We start from the raw sequence: 26,121 nt of genomic DNA, 5'->3' as shown, positions 1-26,121 counted from the left end.
GGTTAATGAAGATGTTAAACTTTGTCCTAGTACTCATGCCTGAGGGGCTTTTCCTGTCCTCTAGCTGGACTTTGCTGATCACAACTCCGAGCCATCAGTCCAGCTGATTTTCCACTCACCTTATCTGTTGTTATCACTGTGTTCACTATTATTCAGCCAGTGTTTCAGCAGTCACAATGTCTCTGTGGAAGCCTGTCTCAAGTCAAGCAACATCCACTGCCCTCTATTTGTTCTCAGAACCATGCCCTTAAGGTTGAAAGCAGTGATGACATTTGCCCTTGGTAATTGAATTAGCTTCTGAAGGGAATCCTGTAAAATTCTGTGTTTCAAATTCAGCTCTGAAGTGCTCAAAGCTGTATATAAATTGTGAAGATGTCTTGCACCACTTTTTTTTGTTTGTTGACTGTGAAATGGAAATAATTTCCATGTAGATGAAGGAAATAACTAAACCAAACAAAAAGCAGGAGTTTCTATTTGCTATTGCAGTCTGGTTTGTATACCCACTAGATGTCTCAAGCAACAGAGAAATGTAAAGGATGAATTTGTTTCTTTGTCTCTAATAGTTTGTCACTTTCATACTTAAAACCAGTTTTACTGACTTCCATTCATCACTGTTTGCTTAGGTTTTTGCTCTCACATGTTACATCCAGCCCATTCTCTGTAGCTGCTTCTTACAAACCGAGTACAAGGACTCATCTTTTATATTTTGGTTAGAGGGGAAATAGGAAGCATAATTCTGTCAAAAACTCTGTTGATATTTACAGCCATTTCAGAAATATGTCTGTGTAGGATGTACACTTCCCTTCTATCTAGAATAAGAGTCTACTAAGTCTGTTTAGGTTGGATTTTCAAGCAATTGGGCAACATTAGAGGTTGCATTACAGTTTGAGCCTTAGTTCAGATAGAGCTTACATTTGTCCAAATACAAGTCTAAGCTGTGTATCCAAGATGGATGATAGTTACAGCTGAACATGATAGAAATGTAATACTGCAAGTTGGTATTTTTTTAATTGCTTGCATTCAGATTTTTTTTTTTTTTTTCAATTGCCAGACAACTTGGTAAGCTTGCTTTTTGTCCCAGATAGAAGCAATCATTCCTCGTTAAGATTTTCTTCTGTTTTCTGACTACATTAAGGAATGTGAGATAATGGTAATACATATGACAGGCTTTAGCTGTGATGATGGCTCAAAGTTTTTAGTAATTATGTTATACTTGAAATAGGTTGACTTGTTCAAACGATATGGGTATTGTAACTTAACTTTTGTGGTGATAAAAGTATTGGAGTCTGCTTTCTTGCAATTCTCTGTGAAACTTTAAGATGCATAATTCAAGTCCTAGCCTTACATTTCTATGTGTAGAATGCTAATGTTTTTCAAGATTTAGGCTACATTTCATGGTTTTTTGGTAGCTGAGTTATTGTAATTAGAAGTTTATGTTTCCTTTCTTGAAACTGGAGATAGTGAACAAAGTTTGCATCTGTCATTGTCACAAAAATATGTTACATATAATTTTATATGTAATTTGGACATATGATATGATATATTGAAAAGGCTGTTATCTTGGCATTTCCTAGACTTTCTCATGTTCAAGTATCATAGTAGTTACTAATTTATTGTACTATTATTCAGTTAAAGAAAGTTGACTCCTGTAGTGTATCTTGGTAATGACTTAGAAAGTGTCTAATATAGTAACTTAAAATTTTTATGCTTTGCGTGAGCTCGAAATGAAAAAAAAAAAACCAAACAAAAACTTGTAAAAGTTACCTTAAATGCCTATTATGTTAACAGTAATTTGTAATTTATGCTTTTAACCTAGTAAGTAGTTTATACTTTCCAACAAAATACAAAAAGTGATGATTTCTTCATCTATATGTTACAATAGTTGCCTGTAATACTTTACAGTAAGAAATGCCTCTGTAGTTTAATTTTAAACTGAGTTTAGTAACAGTTCATAACTCTTTACGTTAAATTTTATGTTTAAAGTTATATGAACTTCCCTTGCAAAAAACATCACAAGAGATTATGTTTTGTTATTTTCTTACATTGCTGTCTTTTGAATGCATACTTTGTATTGTTCTGTAAATTAAGTTATTTTAAGTTAGCTATTTTCTGCCTAATATAGAACATATGTAGCTTTCCTTCAGATTGGCCTCCCAGCCTCACTTATATGATAAAACATGACTGCTTGTTCTTCTATCTGGGCTCTGAGCAGACTAATATCCGGGCTGGAGACAGGAGGCTGAGCAGTAACTAATGACTGGTATGATTACAGTATTTACCTTGAGACTTGCTGCTGGGCTAATAAGAAAGCAGAACCTGCTTAGGAGCTTGTGCTTTACTCTTCCTGATATATACAATGACCTTTTTTATTTCCTATCAAAGTCTGTACTTTCAGTTAGCTTCTTGCCTTTGATTTGTAAAATCACCAGATTCAAGTCTTCTATTTTGTCTGGTTTGCGGTGATCTTGTGGTTGTTTGTTTTTTTGTGGTTTGCTTTGTTTTTTTAAAGAAAATACGGATTTTGGAATTTTATTGTTTTATTTTTCCCAATGAAAAATAATTTAAAAAATATTAAGAGGCCTCATCCTCAGTTGTACACATAGAAGCAATTTTTTCTAGCATGCTCAATTCCTTTGGTTTGTCAAGACTGTCTCAGGAAGTGGTGTCTGCATTGCTGGATGCAGCCTGTGCATTTTTAAAATCACCTGTAGAGGTATCAGGCTGTGGAAAAACAACGTTTTCTTCCTTCTAAATTATGGGTTAAAAGAAAGAAAGAGTGGCAATGTAGAATCCTGTACTGATCTAAGTTTGCATTCATCCCATCAGAAGGAGAAGGAACAGTGCCTCCTCACTGACTACACGAGCAGCTTCTAATTCGAAGGAAGCAAAAGGGTTTGGACTGAGTAAAAACATGTAGCTTGGGAAGAATACCCTTTCGGAAAAGGGAGACTATTTCAGATAAAGCTATCAAGTTTGGGCATGTGAGAAAAGAGGAAAATGGAGAAAAACAATAATTTACTATAATGTGAGAACATCTGAAAGGAGGGAGCCTTTGGGTTGTTCTTGGGAAAATTGCTGCTAATGTGTCTTAGCCCGTTATGTTTGCTACACCTGGTGTTCACAGTGCAAGTATCTGAACACTTTCTCTGACTGTCTGAATCTTTGAATTTCTGTCTTTCAAAGGAGTTGAGAGCCTGTACCTCATGACAAATACAGTAAATCAGTGACTGGGGCAGCTGCTTCACTACAGGTTCTCATTGAGTTGGTAGGGAAGACTGTATAGGTGCAGTCAGGTACTCAGCAGAAATGCTCCACTGTACAGGGCAGCATTTTATGCCAGTTCTGCAGTGCCTACAAGGACTTGGCCCATGCAATTGAAGAGTCCTAGGAGGCACAGCAAGGGAGCTGAAGTGTTCCTGGGGCTGGAGACCAGGATTTTGCAGAGCAGAGTGAAAGAGGTTTTATGCAGAAGATGTCGCTGAAAAAGAGGTTAATTTTTGGGGTAAGAGAACATAGATCTAACATTGTATTTGAGACTGGTTGCCTTTATCTGACCCTTCCCCATAGGAAAATAGCCTTTGCCTAAGAACGATAGAAGAAAAAGGGGAAAAAAAAGAGGAAAAAAGCAAAAATAGGTATTCTTCAGGCTGGGAAGACGAAGAAGCTAATCAACAAGACAGAAAGGGGTGGGAACATTCTCAGTGAAGGTGTTGTTAAATAGTATGTAGTAACTGAGGCAAAAGAGGAAAGCAGAACAGAAGTGGAGCTGTTCTGAAGAAACTACTGGGCACTTAACAGTTATAAATATTAATAAAACTAAGCTCAAACAGCAAACTTGACACAATTTTGTATAGTCCTCAGTACTTCTCAAATTTATTTTTATTATAAAGAAAGCATAAAATTCCTATTTAGTCTGTAGTATTGCTGAAAATGCTGTCTGTGCTTAAGTAGCAATGATTACTATAAATGGAGCATGGAGGGATGAAACTACACGTTCTTCTGACAGGTATTCAAAAGATCTTTTAATTTAAAAAAACTTTTCTGTATCTGTTGATAGTAGCAGTACCATGAGAAGCGTAGTGAAAATTTTAAGGGGCTGCATTCAGATATTGTATATTTGTTCTTACTGGACAAAGGCAGTATTATTAATTTCTCCCCTGCTCCCAAGACAGATTGTTGCTTGTTGAAGGCTGAGCGGGGAAGCTTTAGCAGACTTGATAATCAAGCAAATACCTGGTTTCAATCTGAGGTTTTAACTAGGGAGAGTCATTCTGCCTTGTTTATTAAGGTGTGGTGTAATCTGGTTGAATTTTGCATGCTCTGGGAATTAATATAAATGAAAAGAAAGGGCATTTTAGGAGAAGGCAGGAAGAAAGGAAGGCCATAAATTTGAATTAAAAATACCAAATGCTGCACTCAAGTATCAACCAGTATTCTTTTAATCTTGTGGAATCCTTACCTGCTAAACACCACTTTAATTCATTTTCAGTCTGCTTTTAGCCATTGGAAAGCAGAGCATATGGTCTTGAGTCCATATGCTTGAGTTACAAACCTTCCGCAAGTTTGTAAAGGAGTCACTCAGGGCCTGATGAGTGAAGAAAAAGAAATACTAGTTCACTGTAGCATACTCTATGTGGTTCAGTTCACAGCAGTTGTTAATCACCTCTGGGGTAAACACAAGAGTGACATAATCAACTTGAAGTCTAATTTAACTAAAATCAATTAATCAATTTAAGTGAAAATAAGCTAGGCATAGGTTAAACCTCTACAAAATGTGAATCTGCCTAAAATTTCAAATTTTCACTATGCTTTCCTATGTATTTTATCTTCTAAGTTTCCTGTTGAAAAAGACTTCTGTCAGCTTTTTTCCGTACATAGTGGAAAGTCGATTATAAGCAAATTGCCACAGTGGTGATACTATTTTAAAAAAATACTTAAGTTAAAAATAAAAAAAACCATTTCTCTAATTTCTTTTGGAGAAGTTAAGAGAGAACAATTGCAAATTCCTGCAGCAATGTAAAGTAAAATTTATCTGGCAAGTAAGCAACTGTTTAAAGAAAATAGGTCAGGTTATCTGTATTAGAAGAACCTAGTAGTTATTTCATTGTTTGTTTGAGACTAGAGGTGTAATCAGATTTTTACAGTGCATACAGTTAAGTGCAGTCGCTGTTCAGAGAAATTCTACAAGTTCAGACCTGTAGATATTTGCATCCATCAGTCTTTGATGGATTACAGCAGTTTTGAAGGGCAAATTCAGCAAGCTGCTTTCATGTTCTTAGGTATCAGTAGCTACTAGGATTACAGGACTCTTGCCTGGTTTTGCCATCCATCATTATGTTCCATAACAAGGTTTTCAGAGTTTCTTTCCCTCGCCTTTCACAAGCTGACAACTAACAAAGGCATTAAGGAGCCCACAAGATTTCTACAGTGTGTGTTTGTTGTTAGCAGGAATCTGAGAATTTCTGTCTCCTAGCTGCGCAGAAGATGTAACATTTTGCAGTTTAAAAAAAGGTATGGGTGAGGCTGAGCATGCTGTTGGCAGTAATGGTGAAGAAAGCAGTGTAATCCCAGTCTGTGTCTTTGTCTTGCTTCCTTCTTTTCCTTTCTCTGAGTATTTCAGGATGTGATTAGTATTCCCTCCCCCTTGCCCATATTTTCTCTGGTTGCATGATCACAGTCAGGCTGTTAGGTAAGTGTCTAGCGATGTGTACAGCAAAGTCACTTTATGCTGGCATGCTAATACTCAGCCTGTACTTGTAGGTTACTTGAATAAGCCTTCACTGTGTCCCTGCGTGCCGAGGCACGGAGCTGGATGTGCTGTTCCAGCGAGAATTGGCACAGCAGCAGAGTGGCGCAGCGGAAGCGTGCTGGGCCCATAACCCAGAGGTCGATGGATCGAAACCATCCTCTGCTAGCAATGCTCTGTTTTGTTTTCTTGACACACTGGAAGGATGGGATGCCGTCCAGAGGGACATGGACAGGCTTGCAAGGTGGGACCGTGCAAACTGCATGAAGTTCAATCAGACCCCGCACCAGGGTTGGGGCAATCCCAAGCACAGATAGGGGCTGGGAGGAGAAAGGCCTGACAGCAGCCCTAAGGAGACTGGTTTATGTTCCACATCTGGAGATTGTTCACTGGGAAGTAAAACAAGGGTCCAATATAGAGTAATGGACTAAAACAATGAGTGGTGAAAGTGTGGCAGAAGAGGTCTTTAGAAAAAAATCTGTCTACTCTTTTCTCTTTCCTTCCTCAGTGAAAATTTTGCTCTTTGTCAGATGCATTAGGATATAACTTTTTTTATTTTTTTTTTTTTTTAATATAATTCATGGGAGGAGATGACAGGACCTGATTCGTTAGAGTTTCAAAATAAAAAAAAGAATTTCTTCAGAAAAAATAGGAAAATTATTAATTTTGTTAAACTAATTATTTTGTAATATATCCAGAAAAAAAATAATCTGGAATCCACAAAGAAATGGAGACACTTGTCAACAGGGATTGTCTTTAACAAAGAAAATGCAAAACCTCCAGGAATATTCAAGTGAATAGGAAAACTTTTGTCAAATTGGGGAAGTGCTGATGTTTTCCATTGCATATGTAGGGTTTGTACACAAAGTTTTAAATTGGAAGAAAGCAGAACCCAATTCTGAAGGACTGTAAAAATGGTTGAGGTTCTTTGAAGGTCCGGCCAGTCTGGATCTACTGCCACCTCCAGTTCTTCTATATGACATATTTTTGTTATCAATATCAAGAATGAGGTGGGATAGAAAAATTTGTAGTCTGGTGACCATGTATGGTGAGGATTTTTTTCTTCTTGGGAGTCAGGATGTGTAATAGCATTTTGATGTGAGTACAGAATTACAGTAGCTAAAATTGTCTACCAAGAAAACCTATTTTTTTTGTCTCACATCATACTGATTTTTAGCTTGCAAGAATCAAATAAGAGTAGGTGTCCTGTTTTTTCAAAGGTGATAACATTTCTCCTACTGGCTGTATTAAGAGCTCCAGGTGCTTCTTGGAAATAAGGCTCTTTTATAACTTATCAGGCTCACCAAGTCATTGTGCTTTCAGTAAGTGCTACTCATTAAGGAAAAATATGTTTGTAGCTGGTGTCCAGACCTTCTCTTCACGCCTTAAAAACTGTCAGATTAAACTTTTTCTTATGCAGGAATCTTTCTATTGTCTTTCTCTATAGCTATAAATCTCTGGCTTCAAAGAAGCAATTCCTTGCCATGCCTAAACATATGCACCTCCAAGGTGTCCTGATATCCAGCCCTGTAGCCTGCTTTTTTTTTACTGCTCTGCTCTTCCTGATTATCATTTCATGATATGGTGTGATGCAGTAGGCGGTTTCTCTTATGCTCCCTGTACTTTCAGGACAAGTTTGTCTTTCCACAGTGTATCATTCCTCAGTCCTGGACTCTCTGTTACTCTGAATCTGCAGTTTCTGATGTTAGGTCTGACAGTAAATGATATTGCTGTGTGAGGTAAAATTTTGCTTTTCATCTGCCTCAAGAACTCGAGCTGTGTCTCCTCTTTGTGTTGAAAACATGAAACCTGGTTTATATATTAGATATAAACAGCATTTTCACATCTTTTCAGCCTTTGTGCCTTGTAGAATAAATGACAAGAAAAATGTAGAGGTATAATCCTTGTTAATTTTTTAACCTCATTTCAACTATCTTTACTTATGCATCATACTGTAGTATGACTTTTGAACATTGTACTACCAGAGACATCATGTACCTACCTCCAACTTTGCAGTCTGATGCCCAGAAACTTTCATTGCTTCTGAGTATTTGTAGAATGTGAGCTTAATCTGCTGTATCTACAGTAAATGGAAAGTTTAAGCAAGGCCTGCCAGCTAAACCAGAAACATCTGAAACTAATAAAATGTGACAATGAAAGGGTCATTTTCCAGTATAGAAATTGCATCATTTGAAAGTGTAAGATGTTTTCCTTCCTGAGAAACAAATAATTTATTTGAAACCCTGTCTGATTGAAAGTTGGACATCAGTGTCACAAAATTAAGACTCAGGTGGTACCATTTAGAATCCATTCTTGCATTCATTAGGTAAAGTTTTCCTTTGTTTATTTGACTGCTGTATGCAAATGTGACAATTCATGCACATTTGTGAAAAGCTGTTGCCTCTCCATGTTAAGGCCTTTACTCATAAAAATGTAATATCAACGTAATTACATAAAATTATCACTGTTCTTGCCATTTTGTAGAACAGAAATTAATATTTCTGCTTTCAGTGCCTTTTCCAGGCCGTTTTATTGGCTTATTGTAAACGCACACTGAGCTGTGCCACTTTGTACCACTGCAGAGCTCGAAGGCTCCCCAAGGCCATCAGGACCCAGCCAGAGGAAGAATTTTCATAGCAAGCTGCAGTTACTGTTTTTTTTACTGTAAAATGACTGATGTTGCTCCTGTATAACCATACATGTTTACCACAGAAAATAAGTTTTTATTGAGGCAGAAGAAGGGGCTTTAGTAAGTGCTGTCTGTGATTTCTGACAGTTGCTGGAGCAGTCATTTGCACTCATAGATCAGTATAGGGAAGATGATTAATGCTGTTTTAGCTTTGTGAGACACCAGTTTACTCACAGATGGGCCAGCATCATGAGCAGAATAAAGTTATTTTTTTATCTCCTCTGGGCAAGGTATCCAAGACATAGTTTGAGTTTGGCAGTAGTAAAAGCGGAAGCTCTTTGTTCTTCTCTGCTTAGGGAATAATTTCACTTAATTTCTGTTAGTGTATTTTAGATGATGAAAACTTTTATAATTAGATTGTTATCTTGCAATATAAAACAATATAAAAGTTATTTAAACTGCAGATCTTCACATTAATTTAGCAAAAAACTTTCTAACCAAAGAACTTTCTTCTGTTTCATTTTCTGAGACAGTAGCTTTTAAAGGAGTCGTTTGCAATTGCATTTCAGTAAGTTTCCTTTTTATTAATGCAATTACACACAAAAGGTGTAATTCCATTGCTTCCTAGTGTTATGTTTTTACAATTCCTTCATGTCTCTATTGCCAGTCCTCTGTATAGTAGTACAAAATCTTACAAGGTCTTTTTCTGGTCAAAACGGTCAAGGAGTCAACCCATCTTCATCAGCAGTGCTAGCTCACTTTCAAAAGCTGGAAACAAGAATAGATGAAAATCCTGTACTAATTGAAATGGTGCAACTGATTACTGTTTGTCCCTTGAGTTTGTTAGCTCTAAGTAAGGATGGACTCGATACTTTGTAGTCATAGTTGTTTTTAGCATTTTAAACAATAGCAGGAAATTTTCAACCGTGCTACATTAATGAACTGTTACACACTGAAATGGATTCATAGCAGAAGGGTCATAGACAAAAAAGGTAATTGAATGCAAAAAAAGCAAATAATGGCCTTTATTATTAGCATACAGGCAATTAAAATTTCAAATTACTTCATACTTGGAGCCATGTTTGGAGGTTTCTCTCTTTCTCTTTTCTCCCCCTAACCCCAATCTTGGTGGCAAGTTTCCAGTAATCTGCACTTGTTTTTGTCAGTCTAGTATTCAAACAACTATCCTTTGGAAGAGGAACAGGAAATGTAAATTAAAAAAACATTTTTACACATTGTCAGTAGACTTAAAGAGAATTTTATTGTTAAGCCATTCAAGCTTGTGGGATGTATTGGTAGTATTAATTATGTCATTGCTCTGAGTGTTCTTAGTGGCTGTAGTTTTGATAGCTATATAAATATTCCCAAATTTTAACATATTTAATTATATATTATTATTTCCAAATTCTTACACAGGAGTGTGTAGGCTAGCATGGTAAAGGTGTGCTAACCTGCTCTACTGTTGACAATGTCATGTATGTGTAAATGTATACATTTATGCACACATATATAGGAAGAGGATATTTTTAATATAAGCAATGTAAATCTATGTATTTTTTCTATTTCTGCATACTTTTGTATAAATAACATAGTTTATGTCACTGCTGTCACACAGAATGATCCAAAGCCCATGGACAGGTTCATCATACAAGACAACTTAATTGTTGTTTTACCTTGGGTGTGTTTATACAAGTTCTGTGTACACAGAGGTACTGAATTAAAGAGGTACCAAATTAAGTGTGAGAGCATGAAGACAGCTTTGAATATTCCTTCATTTCTTCTTTTGTAATAGTGTACTGGGGCTCGGTGGTTAAGGAAATAACGAAAGACCAAAAAAAAAAAATATATAGATAGTTCAGAAACACCTGAACAGCTTCTCTCACGGAAACTTTAGTTTTAAAAATAAGAAATGGGAAGATTTTTTGTTTGTTTGTTTGTTTACTTTTCACTTAAAGGTCTTAAGTAATTCTCTGCAAACTTTATACTTTTTTTGACTGATAAAAAACTGGTTTAATAAAACTGTCTAAATGCAGAGCCAGGAGGATGCAAAATCCATGGGGCTCTATGGTGGGGCTTAGGCAGATGTCAGATATTTGGAAATAGTTTTTCTATTTTTTCCTTCTTTTTTGCATGCCCTGATACCAGCTCCTTGGCAAGTTTTATGTTCAAGATCAGATTTTACAAAGTACAGGGGCGCTAAGCAGCTGGCAGATCCAGTCTTTGGAAGTACTGACTTTCGAGTATTTTTCACACTTACTTCTGGAAAGAGTGAAATGTGTAGTGTGTATGTCCTTCCTTTTTTGCCATTACTTCATTGTCTTTCCCCGTGTACAGTCGTCCCCTCATGGAGTGCCCTTCACCAGGCTGATAGCATACTGCAGTCATCACTCTCATCTGCTGACAGAGAGATGAGTCTTCTGTCTCTGCAGATTCCCAGCAAGCAGCTGAAGCCAATGAAAATACACTTTTTGGGTTCAGTCCTGCACTACTAAGTCTGGCAGAAATCCCAGAGAAGCTACTGGGAGTTTTGATTAAGAACAGAATTCAGGTTTAGAGCCACTGTTTGCATTTAAGTATAGATCTTCTGGTTCTGCTACCTAAATGCTGTAGCACTAGTTTGTGTATAAGAACTAAAAAGGGAAACTGAAAGATAGAGGCTGGAAGGTGTTTCTGTTACTCAGTTTAAAACAGTAAAAAAATTAAGCTTCAGGTAGCTGGTGGAAAGCCTATTGGACTTCAAAGTTTTAATGGCTTTGACATTGAAGTATGGCACAGCAGTTATGTATCAAGGAAGATATTTTATTTTAAATTATTGTTCAATTTCAAATGAATTAAATATGAAGGTTAACAATTGTTTAACTTTTATCTGCTTTAAATTTTCAGCCATACCTGTCTTCATAAGAATTAGTTATGCAAGTCTTAAAACCTATAGTTACTCCAATAAAATTATATGGAAAAGAGTAATCCAGGTGCTATCAGGAACAGCATCTGCAGAAGCCAATCAAGAGCACATTGCATCTAGGCTTTCAAAATACAGGAGTGCCAAAAGTAAGCTGATTTATTCCACCTCAGACTAATAAGAAACAGAAGTAATTTGTTTCTTTATTAAGAGATGAATCCTCTGAATTAACTTCTCTCCTATATTTTGATTGTTAAAAGTTACCCAGCTTTCTAGTGTCCCACTATAAGCCAAATATATAAGTATATAAGTATATATAAGCCAAAGAGGTGAATCTCTAGAGCTCTTCTGTTTTGCTGGACAAAAACCAGGTGTCCAAAGAACAGGAAACTATGCTTCTGGCCCTTCACAGAGAGAGTTATTAAGTAGTAGTTGACCGAGTTTTTAGTTTATGAGCAACTGAAAAAAAAATGAAGATAACCTAGACAGTCATCAGGGGAAATGTTTTTGGCAAGCTAAATGTGATTTATTTTTTTCTAAGAGCAATGTGTGAAGCAGTTGTACATTAACAATTAACAGCATTACATTCATGTGAATATCCATGGTTTTAATAGGGTTCCTGATCTGCTGAGACTTCTTTGCCTGCCTTCCTTAAATTATGCAGCAATTAGTTATGAAATGTTTCACGTCTTCTTTTTATGAGTGTGGATGCATTCTGAAGGCCTTCCTGAAATGCCTAGTAAGGCCACAGCTAATGAGAGAGTCTCCACAGCTATGGTTACCCACTTTTACCTGACTTCAGCAGAGGTTCCATCCTGCATTATGGGACCTGACTGTTCTGACTCGGGGTTGTGGCCAGCTGCAGGCTAACATGTAAACGTTATCTTCTTTTATGTCTTTCTTCTTATTTTTGACATCACAAAGTAGCATGCAGATTGACAAAGGGTTGGAAAAAAACCCACTAGACCACTTTTCCACCTACTATGAAAATTTTAAGTTACTTCTGAGTTCTGCAGCTATAGAAAACTTTACATTTGCACCTTTAAATTAACCTGACTGTTCTTTCGTGCTCAGCTAACTGAAATATATCCTAATGTACCATGGTGAGATCAGAATTTCTGAGAATAAATAATTATTCACTGTAGACCTGTTCTACAAACCCTTCTCTGTGTATATAGTCTTAACCACTATGAAATGCCTCACTTTCAGTAGTGGGATTGGTTTCTGGCATGAGCAAAGACACTGAACTCCAAAGCGAGGGAGTGAGGGTGGGGAAGCCTACCCTGTGCTCTTTATGCTGTTCTTCAGTACTCTTAGAAGTTTATCACATCTTCAGACCTGAATATTTAGATTTCCTCTTTGCTGACAGAGGATTCTGTTCCTTTGATGTTGAACTGGGTAGCACTGATTGTCTGTGGTTATGGAACCAAAAACCTGTGGAAGATGTAACTCAAGTTTTTGTATGATCATCCAGAAAAGTAGCGTATTTTCTTTGCAGGCATATTGCAAGGCACTGATTTTATAATGGTTGGGATATGAAGGAATTAAAGAATATAATGTGCATTTGGCCAGCTTTCCAGAGTTTTAATGAGTAGTATCTTTTTCTTTTCATCATATGGGCAAATCTTGTCCATAAAATCTGAATACAAGGTTTTGTGCAGTGTATGAAGTTTTAACAGAGGTAAGAAGAATCCTTTCTGTCATTGAAAATTAAACATCCAGCTGTCAGGCTGTAGCAGGAAATCTTCCTGCGTATCCCCTTTTCCACCTACAAAGCTTTGTTGGTAGTAGTGTGTGCTCTCCCAGTGAGGATTTAAATGGCTTTGGCTTCTGTCTGGTCTTCTGTGAATCGGTGGACTTAGGTCTTACCCTTGACTGTCTGATGAAGAAGGAAATCACTGGAATCCCTTCCATTGAAGTGATGTTTGGGATTCTGGGGACAGGTATTCTTTGTTGTGCTGTAGTTATGAAGGAGTGTAGTTGTGACCAGAATGCCAGTATGCTTGAAATTCCTCTAACTTAAATGTGAAACAGAAGAGAAGAGCAGTAGGCAGCATGATACACAGAGTTACTGCAGTGCTTTGAATTTTATAGACATCTGAGCAAAGTAAAGATGTAAGAAGGGTAGGATAGTAGGTATGAACTGCTGAATCTTGCAAGGAATTATTCTTGTGATTTCTTATCTCCCTGTACACTTTGCACAGGACTACTTTCAGCCTTTAACGTCTTGTAATCATTGATTAGAATTTTGTTGTGTGTTAAGTATTTGCTCTTAGAGATATTTCATTAGAGTCAAATATCCAAACTCAGATGCAAACTTTATGTAGTAGCAAGGCTTCTGGAAGTATATGAAAATACTTGTGTTCACTTGAAGCTCAAAACAAGCCAAAATTGGAGACCTTTCTGGAAGCAAGACTCAGGTATATTTATTTCTTGAGTTGTTTTCTTTTCTACACTTGAAATTTTGTAGCAGTCAGTGTATCATGTTGTGGTTGGACAACAGTTTCTTCCAAAAAGTTTGTAAGTATATGAAAATACTTCACTTTTGAAAGTAACTGGATTCCATAAATGACAAAAGCAAAGTATTCCCATGTTTCTATCTTTCTCTGCTTTTTGTGTGTATCTTAACATACTAGAAGCATTTTCTATAATGTTCAGAGTGATTACAGAAAAATTATTTTTTATTTCAGAAATGTTGTTGACTATCTGGTGCTTTGCCATCCTTTCCCATGTGCTTAGGTGTGTAAGAAATAATTATTTTTAATTAACAAAAAAGTTTTAAGATCTGCAGATAATACTGTGCTAATAATTTATCTGCTTAAAATTGACATAATATCAATTATATTGAAATGGATGTGCAAATCCTGGAATGTTGTTTTTGGAAAGGAGCTGCTTTTGCTGTTGCAGCAAGAGGAAAATGAGAATGTGTTGAGAATGGACATGACAGCAGTACTGGTGGAAACTGGAATTTTGCTAAAAGCTACAAGGCCCACATAGACTGCTGCATTAGACATGCTTTTTTTTTTCTCCTTTCATTTAGAGCTGCCCTTCACTCCCTTTTTAATTGCCATGTGTGTATTAAGTTGCCTACTCAATCACAGGAGTTTGTACGATGGAAAGTATTGTATCACAGGAGCTGGTCAGAAATAGCCGTGTGGGACCAGTAGAACAGTAGTAAAAAATCAGCCTGAAAATAAAAGCTGTCAGCTGCATAAAAATGTTGGAGCCTTGATGATGTATTTGACATAAATGTTCAAAACCTTTTTCAACTAAACTGCTCTTGTTCTCTATTACATATAAAAAGAAATGTTATAAAATATCATTGCTTCACACGGTAACTAAGGAATCTTCTGGGGATGTGTTTCAACTTTGAGTTTTCTAGCATTTTAAATAGTTGAAAGATGTTGGTGTTAATTGTTTACATTATTCATAAAGTTAGTTGTATTAAATACTCAATTAAAGACTTGACACAAAATTTTTCTCCAGAAAAAAAAGTCAGGGGAAGAAGGCTCAGGCCCTGCTACTCAGGCTTTGGTTTACGTGAATGTCTTACTCTAAATAGCTGTACTGCCCATAGATTATTTTTTCCAAGAGCAATTAATAGCTTTGCCAAGTCTCTTTCATTTTCCAAGAGACTAGCTCTCATTTTCAGCCAACAATCTTTTTTCCATAACTTGTTGGATGTCACCTTTGAAAAAAATGCTTTTTATTTATATCAAGCCTGAATCAGTACAATCCATCTTACTTCTTGTTACCTTTGAAACCTCACTTATGGTGAACCCTCAGTGTTGGCAGCTAAACATTACTGCAAAAAAGGAAAATTTCCATATTAGGATGAATAAAATATTGAAGGAAAAACAATTTTAGCTAATCTTTAATAAAACAAACATATGTACCTTTGTAATGTTTAAGTATCATTTTGCATACTGTGACTTACAATCTGCAGATGTTGGAGTTGAACAAGAAGAATAATATTTGCATACACTTACATTTCAGATTTGTGGTCTGAACTCAAGTACAACTCTAAGCATCACCAACCCTTTCATTCTCAGATGATAAGTTCATCAAGGAAAGCCCGGAGCTCCCATTTTTTGGATACACAAGGGCTGGGTAACACTGTTGTTCATGCAGAATCAGCAGGAGAATGGGCTATGCCTTGCTCTTCCAGTTCTAATGATATTATGGTAGGAGCCACACATTGTAGGATTTCCCATTGCAGAAAGGTGGAGCTTAGTTATATTTTTAATTGTCAAAACATTTAGATTTCACATTACAAAGGGGAGGATTCAGATACAGTTTCTTTGAAAAATATCATCAGTAATCAAGGAGCAGGTGCTGCAACAAGAAGCAAAAATAAGTTTCGATTTTCTGGAGACCTCTGAATGTCCAAGGAAATTATGAGAAAATCTGCCAGAGCTTCCTGTCAGAGGTGTAATAAAGACAGTTGCTTCTTTTGTATGTTTCGTATTTGGGCATCTTCTAGTAAGGTGAATTTAACTTCAGATTTTTGCCAGTATAGAATTAATCTCTCCATTCTGAAGGTTCCCTGATACGGGGTCCAGTCTCTTGGACTTTCTCCCACTGTGCTGGTTTTTCTTTTTGAAGGGAATAAAGTTCCTGGTAACCCTAACAGCAGGCACTACTTTTCAGCATTTATGTTGCATGTATTAGGTTGTTAAGCTAATAATGCTGATGTATGAAATAGATTTTTGAGGTATGTCTAATGATAATAACCTTTTTACTGTTCTTGAGCCTACAAGTGAGGTGGTACAAGCTGAAATTGCTTATTTTCTCATCCCCTTACTAGTATTTGCTAAATCATACTTACGGGCAAGGGTTTCTGTAAAAAGTCTTTATGAAAGGCAAATCTGCTTTGTAAGGAAGTGAAACAGATTATCAAGTATTAGGTTTTTTTCTTTAATTGACAGGAGTGGGAGGGCATGTCTCAGACCTCCTTTACTCCTTGTGTGTCTCATACTGACCAACATGCTTAATGTTTTCAATATTTTATTTTTAGCAATAGAAGTATCAATAATCCAGATAGCTTATAGTTTAAAACATTAACTTCCAGACACATTGCTTCCTTATTTAGTTATGGTTCCATGGAGTTTTGTTTAAATAAAAATGATGGAATAGATTTCACAGTTCCTTCCTGCTAATCTTTACAGCACTCACAGGTATGAAATACAGGATTTATGATAATATGCTGCTCCTGCATTGCAGTCTATGCCCTTTTGAGGTTCTGGCTTTATGTAGCTGCAGCAGACTGCCACTGCACTGTTGGGCTTTACACAGAAACAGCATTTCAGTACTGGGAGCCTTCAGTTAAAAATTTCAGTCTGTGCTTTTCCTTGAAAAGACACTTCAAGTTTTCATCCAGATAACTTGCATTCCAACATGTCTGGGTGCCTTTCTACTTTTCTCTATTTCTATTTCTATTTCTCTATGTCTCACTTTTTCAGTTAGCTGAGAATAGGTGAAATTTTCATGGGCAGGAGTTGTTCGTTAGCACAGGATGAAACTGTCAAGACTAAGATGGTGACAAAATTCAAATACAAATTGGATCCTTATATGTGTACTAAAATATTTTGATTTTTTATCCTGAATGACAACAAATGGTATTTGGGATGTTGAGCTGCGTGTTTCAGATTTTGAGCTAGTGGGTGTTGGACACCAGGAGGAAACAATGAGGCAGGCAGATTATCCCATGTCTACTTACAGCAGGCTTTTTACATCTTCATCTAAATTGTCTGGTTTTGGCCAGAGGTACAGGAAGGAAAACAAAATAGCTGGATATTGGACTGTACTCAAAACTAGAATTGTTACATTTCTAATAATCATATCAGGCTTTCTGTCAAGTAGCCATTTATAAATCATAGGTAAATTAGAATATATTTTTTTTAAAACAGAATTAATGAAAAAGATCCCAAGAATTGTGATAGTGGGACAGTCCCATTTGTTAGTACAGAGTGCACACTTCTAAGAAAAATAGAAACACTGTAGTATAGCTAAATTTAGAAGTCAAATATGCTACTTCCAGGGTTTTTTTAAATGTTCACACCAACAAAAAAAGTACTTCTTCTTAAATATATTAGCAATTTGGATTGTTGGTAACAGTGTCATTCTTCATATAATGGTGCATATCAAATATAATTTTCTGACGTTAAAAAAAAAGCATAACATGTATGTGCTGAAAGTCCCCTTATTTTGCCAAAGCAGTTACTCTCTCTAAGCAACAAGTGATCTAAAACATATGTTCTAACATACGTTTTTTTCTGGCAAAATCGTTGTGACAGCAGTACGGGGAAAGGAGCAATTGAAGAAACACCTAACACCAGTATGGAAAAGATGACTGATTCATAAACCCAGGGTTTTTAAGGTCAGATGAACTGTTACAATAGTATAGTCTGACTGACTCTATAAAACATACCATAGAATCTCACGTGGTAATTTCAGAATCAAATCCACAACTTCATTTGAAATGGCAAAGTATCTTCAGAATGGCTTCTAGTTTTTGTGTGTTTACTTTCCCTAAGTAAAAATATACTATATGACTAGAGACCTTATATAAACAACTGCATTTCACTCTTAGCCCACATATTCTTGTCGTCACTTCACACAATAAAATCTTACTTTTTCCTCTTAGGACAGAAGACCAGTCACTACTCAGACTCTTTGCCTTTGGACTTCATTTTGGATAGACTTTAATGAATAAAGATTTTTTTAATTGTTATTTTTTTATTTTAATTACAATATTGTTTTAAAATAGTAATATCACTATAAAGCATCTTTCTGAAATCTTAAATTATTCTTCTGACTCTTTGCATAGTTCTTGCAGTTTTCCAGCATCCCATTTGAAATGTAGTTGCCATAGCCATGGAAAAAAACATTCTTGCTAGGTATAGATAAGAGGTTACTCCCTCTTTCTGTCTGGAAATGGTCTGCTGCTGGTTTTCTGCTTCTGTAGCCCAAGTTTATGTAAGGCTCACATTCTCTTAGGAGCTCAGGATCTGCAGTTTATGTGTGATTATTCTGAAGTACTATTCAGGATCTCAGTATTATGGGTAAAATTTATTTTTATTTGTAAATTTACATTAAAGTTTAGTAATAGTTTTGTTTATTCTTCTACTGTTCGTGTTGCAGTAGTAAGATTTGCAGGTACTCTCCTGCAGATCTACTCTGATGGAAGTTGTTACAGAACCTGAACATTGTGATTTATTCATTCTGTTTATTAAGGCATGAGTAGGCACATATGTGTAGGTTTCCAGAGCATATATTTCTTATTTAATAGAATATATTAAGGAATGGGTGTATTGGTATAATTTGTTCTTGTATCCAACTCATTCATATTCTCTTGCACAAACACTTCATCATTTGGTTATATTCTCAATCTTTCTTTCAAACACGCCCTTGAAACTGAACTTTGCATTACTAGGGTTGACAGAGTATACACATAATCATCTTGTGTCTTAGGGGAAGATAATGAAACTCAGGTACTATTCACAACTCAAGTTGAAGTTCCAAGTTTAATCTTGTCCGATTGAGTTCCAGACTTCTTAAAAAAGACCTTTGGCCAGGATATTCCTAAGGATCACCAAACATTAAACAGAAAAATACATAATTTGTATTTCTACTCCTACTGTAATAATTTCATGTTATTCAAAGATTGGTCCTATTAAAAAAGAGCACAGATGCTGTAAAAATATAGTACTGTTCAGCAGAACTACTTATTTTCTGAATAAGTATTTTTTTCCTATGACAGTGACTACATTTTATAATGGGACTCTGAGTGCTGCTAGTGGTAAAAGGTCATGGACTTTTCAGGTTTACCTACACACACCCTTTTTTCTTTTTCAGTTTCATGTTTAATTAGAATCTCATTAATGAGGAGTCTAAAATCAAACAATTTTCAGGACTCATTCTTTATTGATCTGACTGGAATCATCAGTTAGGCAAAAATTCTGCAGTGTACAGGTTACAGTCAAACAATAAATTCTTAATACACAGAGTAAACCACAGACTTTCTCAGAATCCAGCTATTATTTGTACTTCAGTCATTAATGAGAAAATTAAATGAGTGGGCTGGTTTTAAATGTTTTTATTACTTTCACGTTAGCAGTATATAGGGCTTAGTTGATGTTAGAGCAGCAGTAAAAGCTTTTTCCATATATATGAAGGTTATTACTTTCACTATGTGTCATAGAGAAAGCTCTTAGGTAATACTAAGCAATAATACTAATTTCCAAGAATGAAGTAGTGTTGTCATTGAATTTAGTAGCCAAATTCCCATTTGTTTTCACCAAAGTCAAGATTTAATTCTGTTTCTTTCATGTCTCGAATTCTAAGCAGTTCTTGTTTTCTTCCAATAGCAGGCTGACCCTTGCTGATGATTTGCAGACAAAATGCAGTCTATCATGTATTCCCCTTAGTCTTGTGACACCTGAGTAAACTTTGTGTGAAACAAGTATACAGTCATAATCTGTGATAGAGTCTTTTTCTTACCCTTATGCTTTAACTAAAATCCAGATAAGACTACAGTGAATTAGTGGAATTTAAATCTTTGATGGCTGGAGTTTGTATTTCAAATGTTTGCCATTCCAATATGAGGTTATAGCTTGATGAGATCATGGTCTTTTGCTATCAGTCCTCAGGATCTTTATGTTAAAAATTCAGCTCTTTCCAATTTGGCAAGGGCCTTGGACTTCATTAAATTCAGACCACTGTAAAGCTGCTTCTCTTCCAGTATGATATTGTGTTGGTGGATAAAGGAAGAGCACCTGACATCACCTGCCTGGACTTGTGCAAAGCATTTGACACTGTACCACATGATGGACTTGTCTCTAAATTGGAGATTGACAGATGGACCACTTGGGGGATAAGAAATTGGCTGGATGGCCACACTCAAAGAGCTGAGGTCAATGTCTCAATGTCCAAGTGAAGATCAGTGACAAGTGGGTTCCTCAGGGGTCCATACTGGGACCACTGCTGTTTAACAGCTTTGTTGGTGACATGGACAGTGGAATGGAGTGCACCTTCAGCAAGTTTGCTGATGACACCAAACTGCGTGGTGAGGCGATGCACTGGAATGGAGGGAGGCCATCCAGAGGTACCGTGACAGGATTGAGAGGTGGGCCTGTGCTAGCCTCATGAAGGTCAGTAAAGCCAAGGGCAAGGTTCTACAACCTGTGTTGGGGCAATCCCAAGCACAAATACAGGATGGACATAGAAGGGCATGGGGCATTGGTTGATGAAAAGCTCAACATGAGCCAGCAATGTTCGCTAGCAGCCCAGAAAGGCAACAGTGTCCTGGGCTGCATCAAAATAAGTGTGGCTAATGGGTCAAGGGAGGTGATTCTCCCCCTGTACTCTGCTTTTGTGAGACCCCAACTGGAGTACTGTGTACAGCTCTGGAGACCCCAACATAAGAAGGACATGGAAAGCCAGGAGTGAGTCCAGATGAGGGCTATGAAGATGATCAGAGGGTTGGAGCACCTCTCTTACAAAGACAGGCTGAGAGAGTTGGGGTTGTTCAGCCTGGAGAAGGTGGTGAGACACTGGAAGAGGCTGTGCAGGGAAGCTGTGGCTGCCCCCTCCCTGGAAGTGTTCAAGGCCAAGTTGGATGGGGCTTGAAACAACCTGGTCTAGCGGGAGGTTTTCCCTGCCCATGCATGGGGGTTGGAACTAGATAATCCTTAAAGTCCCTTCCAACCCTAAGCATTCTTTGATTCTATCTTGGATAAAAGATCACTGAAACCTTTTCCTAATGGACAGGATTTTGTTTTTGTAATATGCATATTTTACTAAAAGTACTGTCTTCATGGGTTGATGGACAGAGAGGGAGGTTCAAAAATACAACTCTGAAGATGACTTCTGATGAAAATCAAGAAACATGAAATTTCACAGTCCTTATAGAGTATTTATGATCTCTTAATCTACTCTCTTAGGTGTTTTTGTTGTGGATACTTATGTGCTTGCTTAACTTTATTTGAAATGAACAGCCGAGTTGAAATTAACTGCTGATGTGTATGACTAATTGTGCAGAAGTCTCTCCCAGACTGGTACCTGAATGGACCTTATAAAAGACAGGCAGCAGGATGTTTATTTCTGTTTAATCTAACTTTTACTTTAAGAGGCTTGTGTCTTACTGCAAAGAAAACTTAATATGATGTCTCCCTGGAAATACCAGTTTCTCCCTTTCCGATCATGTCAAAGCTGTTTTTATTCTTCAGGGTGAAAGTATTAAATTCTAGAATGCATTGGTTGTCCCGTTTGCAGCTTGGTTGTGAGACCAGTGCAAGTGTGTGGAAGGCAGTGTGTGACCACATATCAGTACTGGAGCCTGTTTTCAGTAGGAAAAAAAGGATAATAGGACAGGAGAGCAGCTGCAACCCCACTGTTACGCCTTCTTGTGCATGACTGAATCTGAGTGGAAGCTTTGCATTTTCTTCTTTTTTTCCACCTCTTAAAGTTTCCATAAGGATATGAAACCTGGCTTAGAGCAGCCATCTGTTTCTCATTTGTTCCTAGGGAAGTTCAGTTAATTGTTGTTCCCTGTTTGTGTTGCCTCATATGGTCCAAAAAATCTTTCTCCTTTTACAGGTTGAACCTTATTAACTATTTACAGGAATTTGACAATAATTTGTCTAGGGCTAGATATTCAGTGTACTCAATATAGCTTGAATAGGCTGTATTATCTCTTGTTATTCCTCTGAAAATAAATGGTGATTTACCAATTAGTCCTCTATAGGCAGCACTATTTTGCACTAAGTATTCCACCAAGAAAGTTGACTCTGTGGTTATTGCTGGCATGGACCTTGATCAATGTGGAGTGAACAAATGTGCCTGCTGTGGTCTGTAGTTCCCTCCCATGAATCATCGTAATGTAACTTAGGAAGAAGGATACCAGTTCCCAGTCCTTGTTTGCTTCATCTGGTCTTCTCTTTTGGTTGTTTTGTTGTTTATTTATTTGTAAAACGCTTTCAGTTATTATGGATTTTACTGGATACATTGTCAGTGCACAGATTGGTTTTGAGTCTAGCCACCTTTCCTTACTTGCATCTTTCAGAAATAAAGAAATTGTAAGACAGGATAACTTTGTGAAAATCATTACCTTGTGTGGAAGGTGACATGCTACTTCTATACTTGGAATTTTCTTAATATAGATATATACTGGACTAAAATTTTATTCTTACTATAGTTACTAGTACACTGTCTTGTATAATACAGTGATCTTTCCTTTTTTCCAGATTACAGAACAGGCCCATGTTTCACACAAGTTAACAACCAAATGTGTCAGGGTCAGCTAACTGGCATTGTTTGCACAAAAACCCTCTGTTGTGCAACTATTGGACGTGCATGGGGTCACCCCTGTGAAATGTGCCCTGCTCAGCCTCAGCCATGTCGTCGTGGCTTCATCCCTAATATTCGCACTGGAGCCTGTCAAGGTAAGCCTTCTGCTTTACATGGAGCACAACTGTGGTGTTGCTGAGCTGCATCTTGAAAACCTTGTGTCCATTTAAAAAAAAAATAAATCACTGTTTTCCTTGTGTGTGTTCAGTGTATCTTACTTTTGATGAAATTTGGATATGCTTCCAGATTTTAGCTAATGTGCATATAGAAGAAAACTCAAAGTGCCTAGATGAAATGAGTGAAAATCAAAGAGCCATAAATTCAGAGCATGAAAAGGTCATAATGTCTGTTAAGCACAGCCATCAGATACTGCAGTAGAGAACTAATCGGGCAGCTGGCTTCTGTTTCTGAATCCATCTACTTAGCAATTAATTCTGTTGGAAAGTTCACTGTTTCTTGCCACTGAGTTGTTTTATTTCTGAAGTGGTTGGGAGTTATATAGACTTTTTTTTTTTTTCTTTTTTTTTCTTTTTTTTAATCCCATCTTTTAGATAAAGCACACAGTGAAACTTCTAGATGCTCTGTTTGGAATATTTGTAGAGGGCTAGAAAAATGCATGAGTAAGGAAGGACTGCAGTCTTCTATGTTTAGATTAATAAAATGTTTGAGAAATGGGAAAGCCTTATGCAGTACTTTTTTCCTTTATGTCAAGAGACTTGCTGCTGCTCCTTTTTCTTGTTACTACAATCCACTTATCCTAAAATATAGGTATCTGTTCTGCTGTAGCTGCTTGAGTAAATTTTTGAACAAACTCCATAAAGAATGCAGTAACAGGGGATACTAGAGCTCCCAAAGGAGAATGTACTACTTTTCCATTACAGCGCGGTGTTCCTGGTCAGTTTGCAAGCTGTGTTGTCTGAGAACCTTCCCAAGAAGCAATGGAAACCAAGTAGGTGCTGCAGTCAGACCCTACAACACTAGTTGGTGCTTGAAGGAATAAGGCTCAGAGTCTGAGTCTGTTGTTGGGTTGATGAGTGTGTGATGTGAGCAAGAGGGCACCTGGTGCCAGTCTATTTTGTAGTGTCATCTTGGCAGTGGCTTGAGGTTGTGTGGCTTGACCAATGTGAAGGAAGTTCTGATGCTGTTGGTTAGATGTCTCAGTTGGATGAGGGTATCTCTGATGACAGTCTTAATGTTACTGCCTGGAATAAACCAGTCGGCCACCCGTTCATCACAGATTTCAACCTTTGACCTACACTCATTCCTTTACAAGGAAGTGTTTCTTGCTTTACCTGAGAGTTATGCTTAGTTAAGGGGTGCAACATATGGGACATCCATTTGCTAGGGTAAAATAGAATGGTAGCTAGGGTGCAGTAGGCTTGCTGATAGTCATTTCCCTTTTTTGTTTTCATTTTTACCACCAATTAAAGTTGAGATAGGCGTATTTATCACTGCAGAGCCATACCATACCACTAATGGCCACCAGGAAAAAGTGGCCAAGCCACTTGATATTGGCATCATTCTGGCCCCTACAATGTCACCCACAATGCAGCTGTTTGGCCACATACTACCAGCAGCAATGCTACACCAAGCCCTTCCAGAAGAAAGCCTGGTCTAGCCTGCTGCTTAGGGGTGGTGTCATTTGCTGGCACAGTCTGGAAGGTGTGGTGCTGCACACTGAACAGCAGCACCAAAAATTCAAATAACTGCATGAACCCGGACTGAACCCCTACATGAATCCAATCACTAGGGGCAAACCTCTCCACTCCCTGCAATAAGTCAATTAACACCACCCTGTCCTCCTGTCCTGCTGGCAACAGTGCCTCAGCAGAGTACAAGGACCACATATCAAACAAGTGAACCAAATTATGCTGTTCTGAGTCATGAATTGATCTCATGAATTGATCCATAAGATTCCTGCAGAACAGAAAATCATCCCGATGGGGAAAGGCTGGATGATTATCCCTGGATCCACTTGTGGGAAATTTTTAGGGTCTTGCTGTCAGGAGTCTGAAAGCTTCAGATATTATTATGTATGCTCAAAAGCAGACCTTGTTTAAGGGTGGGGCAGTTAAACAATATTGTTTTCCAATCTTCAGGACCTAAGGCACTCCCAAGGGAGTCAGTAGGTTCAGCAAGGACAGTGCAGTAGGAAAAGCCTTGCCAGTTGGTTGACCATGTGTGCCCCAGTGGATATTACCTTCACTGAGACTGTCTACAAGTGGCTTCCGCAAAAGGGCTAGTGGAGCTGTGGTGCTTGTTTTAGATCAGGTACAAAAGCAACCTTAACTCAGCAACATCTCATCAGGAAGATGCAAAACTACCCAGGAAGTGCACATACTGAGAGGCTGGCCATCCACTCATTAAGTGTGAACACGTGCACAGGAAGAGATACCCAGAGTTGCCATTAAGGCCGAGGAAAAACAGGAAATTTGAGCTCCAGTGTCAATCAAACCTCTTGCAGGGAATCTATTTGGCTCCAGGCCAGTAATGGTATGTGGATCCCCCTTGATGTCCCACTCAAGAAGTTTAAGCTGCCATACCAGAGAGACCAGGTGGGACAGGGACACTACTAGTTTTCTGCCAGTGTGGCAGTAGCACACTGAAGGGTGTCCAGAGTTGCTCTGGCATCTTTGTAAGGCTGGTTGTCAAGATGGGTGGTCTGCAGCCTTGCCACACTGGCTGGATTCACAGGCAGCTTGGACCGTGGCCCTCATCCCTGGGAACATGATGGAGCAGCTAATTCTGGAAATAATTTTCAGGTACTTTAAGGATAAGAAAATCACCAGGAGTACCCAGCAAGGCTTCACCAATGGGAAGTCATGCTTGACCAACTTGATAAACTTCGATGATAAAGTGAATTGGCTGGTAGATGAGGGTAGAGTAGTGATTATTGTGTACCTGAACTTCTTTACAACCCTTGACACTGTCTCCCCTAAGACCCTAATAGGCAAGCTGTTGCTGTACAGGCTGGATGAGAAGACAGGTGGGTGGAAATCTGACCTAATTACAGGTTAAGAGTGTGGTGTTGAGCAGCATAAAGTCTACTTGGAGGTCAGTGACAAAAACTGCACACTTGGAGTTGATATTGGGTCCAGTTTAGCATCTTCATTAATAGATGATGGAGCAGAGCATACCCGCAGTGAGTGTTGCAGATTACACCAAACTGTGAGGAGCGGCTGATAGGCCAGAGGGTTATGCTGTCATCCAGAAGCACCTTGACACTCTGGAGAAATGGGCTGACAGGAACCCCAAGAAGTTCAACAAAGAGAAGTGCTAAGTCCTGCACCTGGAGAAGAACAGCCTTAGGCACCAGTACATGCTGGGTGCTGGTGATCTTGAAATCAATTTTGTAGAAGCATACCTGTGCATCCAGGTGGGCACCAAGTTATACATGAGCCAGCAATGTGCCCCTGCAGGAAAGGAAACTCATCTTATTCTGGGCTGCAGAAGAAGAAGTGTCGTCAGCAGGTTGGGGGTGATGATCTTTCCCTTCTC

General features: G+C 37.8%; 1 protein-coding gene and 1 non-coding gene across 3 annotated transcripts in view; both read left to right on the top strand.

Annotated features, from left to right (window-relative positions):
* Nucleotides 1–26,121, top strand: part of FBN2 (fibrillin 2) — a 160,306-nt gene that overhangs the window by 10,673 nt on the left and 123,512 nt on the right. For both annotated transcript variants that reach the window (XM_051642419.1, XM_051642418.1), the window contains exon 6: nt 22,521–22,718. In XM_051642419.1, the coding sequence (XP_051498379.1) occupies nt 22,521–22,718 (198 nt within the window). The remainder of the gene's footprint in view (nt 1–22,520; nt 22,719–26,121) is intronic.
* TRNAM-CAU (transfer RNA methionine (anticodon CAU)) lies at nt 5,843–5,914 on the top strand. The gene has a single exon. It is a non-coding gene; the product is annotated as a tRNA-Met (tRNA).

This window comes from Apus apus, chromosome Z (assembly GCF_020740795.1).
Source record: "Apus apus isolate bApuApu2 chromosome Z, bApuApu2.pri.cur, whole genome shotgun sequence".
In the NCBI taxonomy this organism is placed as follows: domain Eukaryota; kingdom Metazoa; phylum Chordata; class Aves; order Apodiformes; family Apodidae; genus Apus; species Apus apus.
The sequence above is the reverse complement of the archived record's forward strand: the minus strand, read 5'-3'. Positions and strand labels throughout refer to the sequence as shown.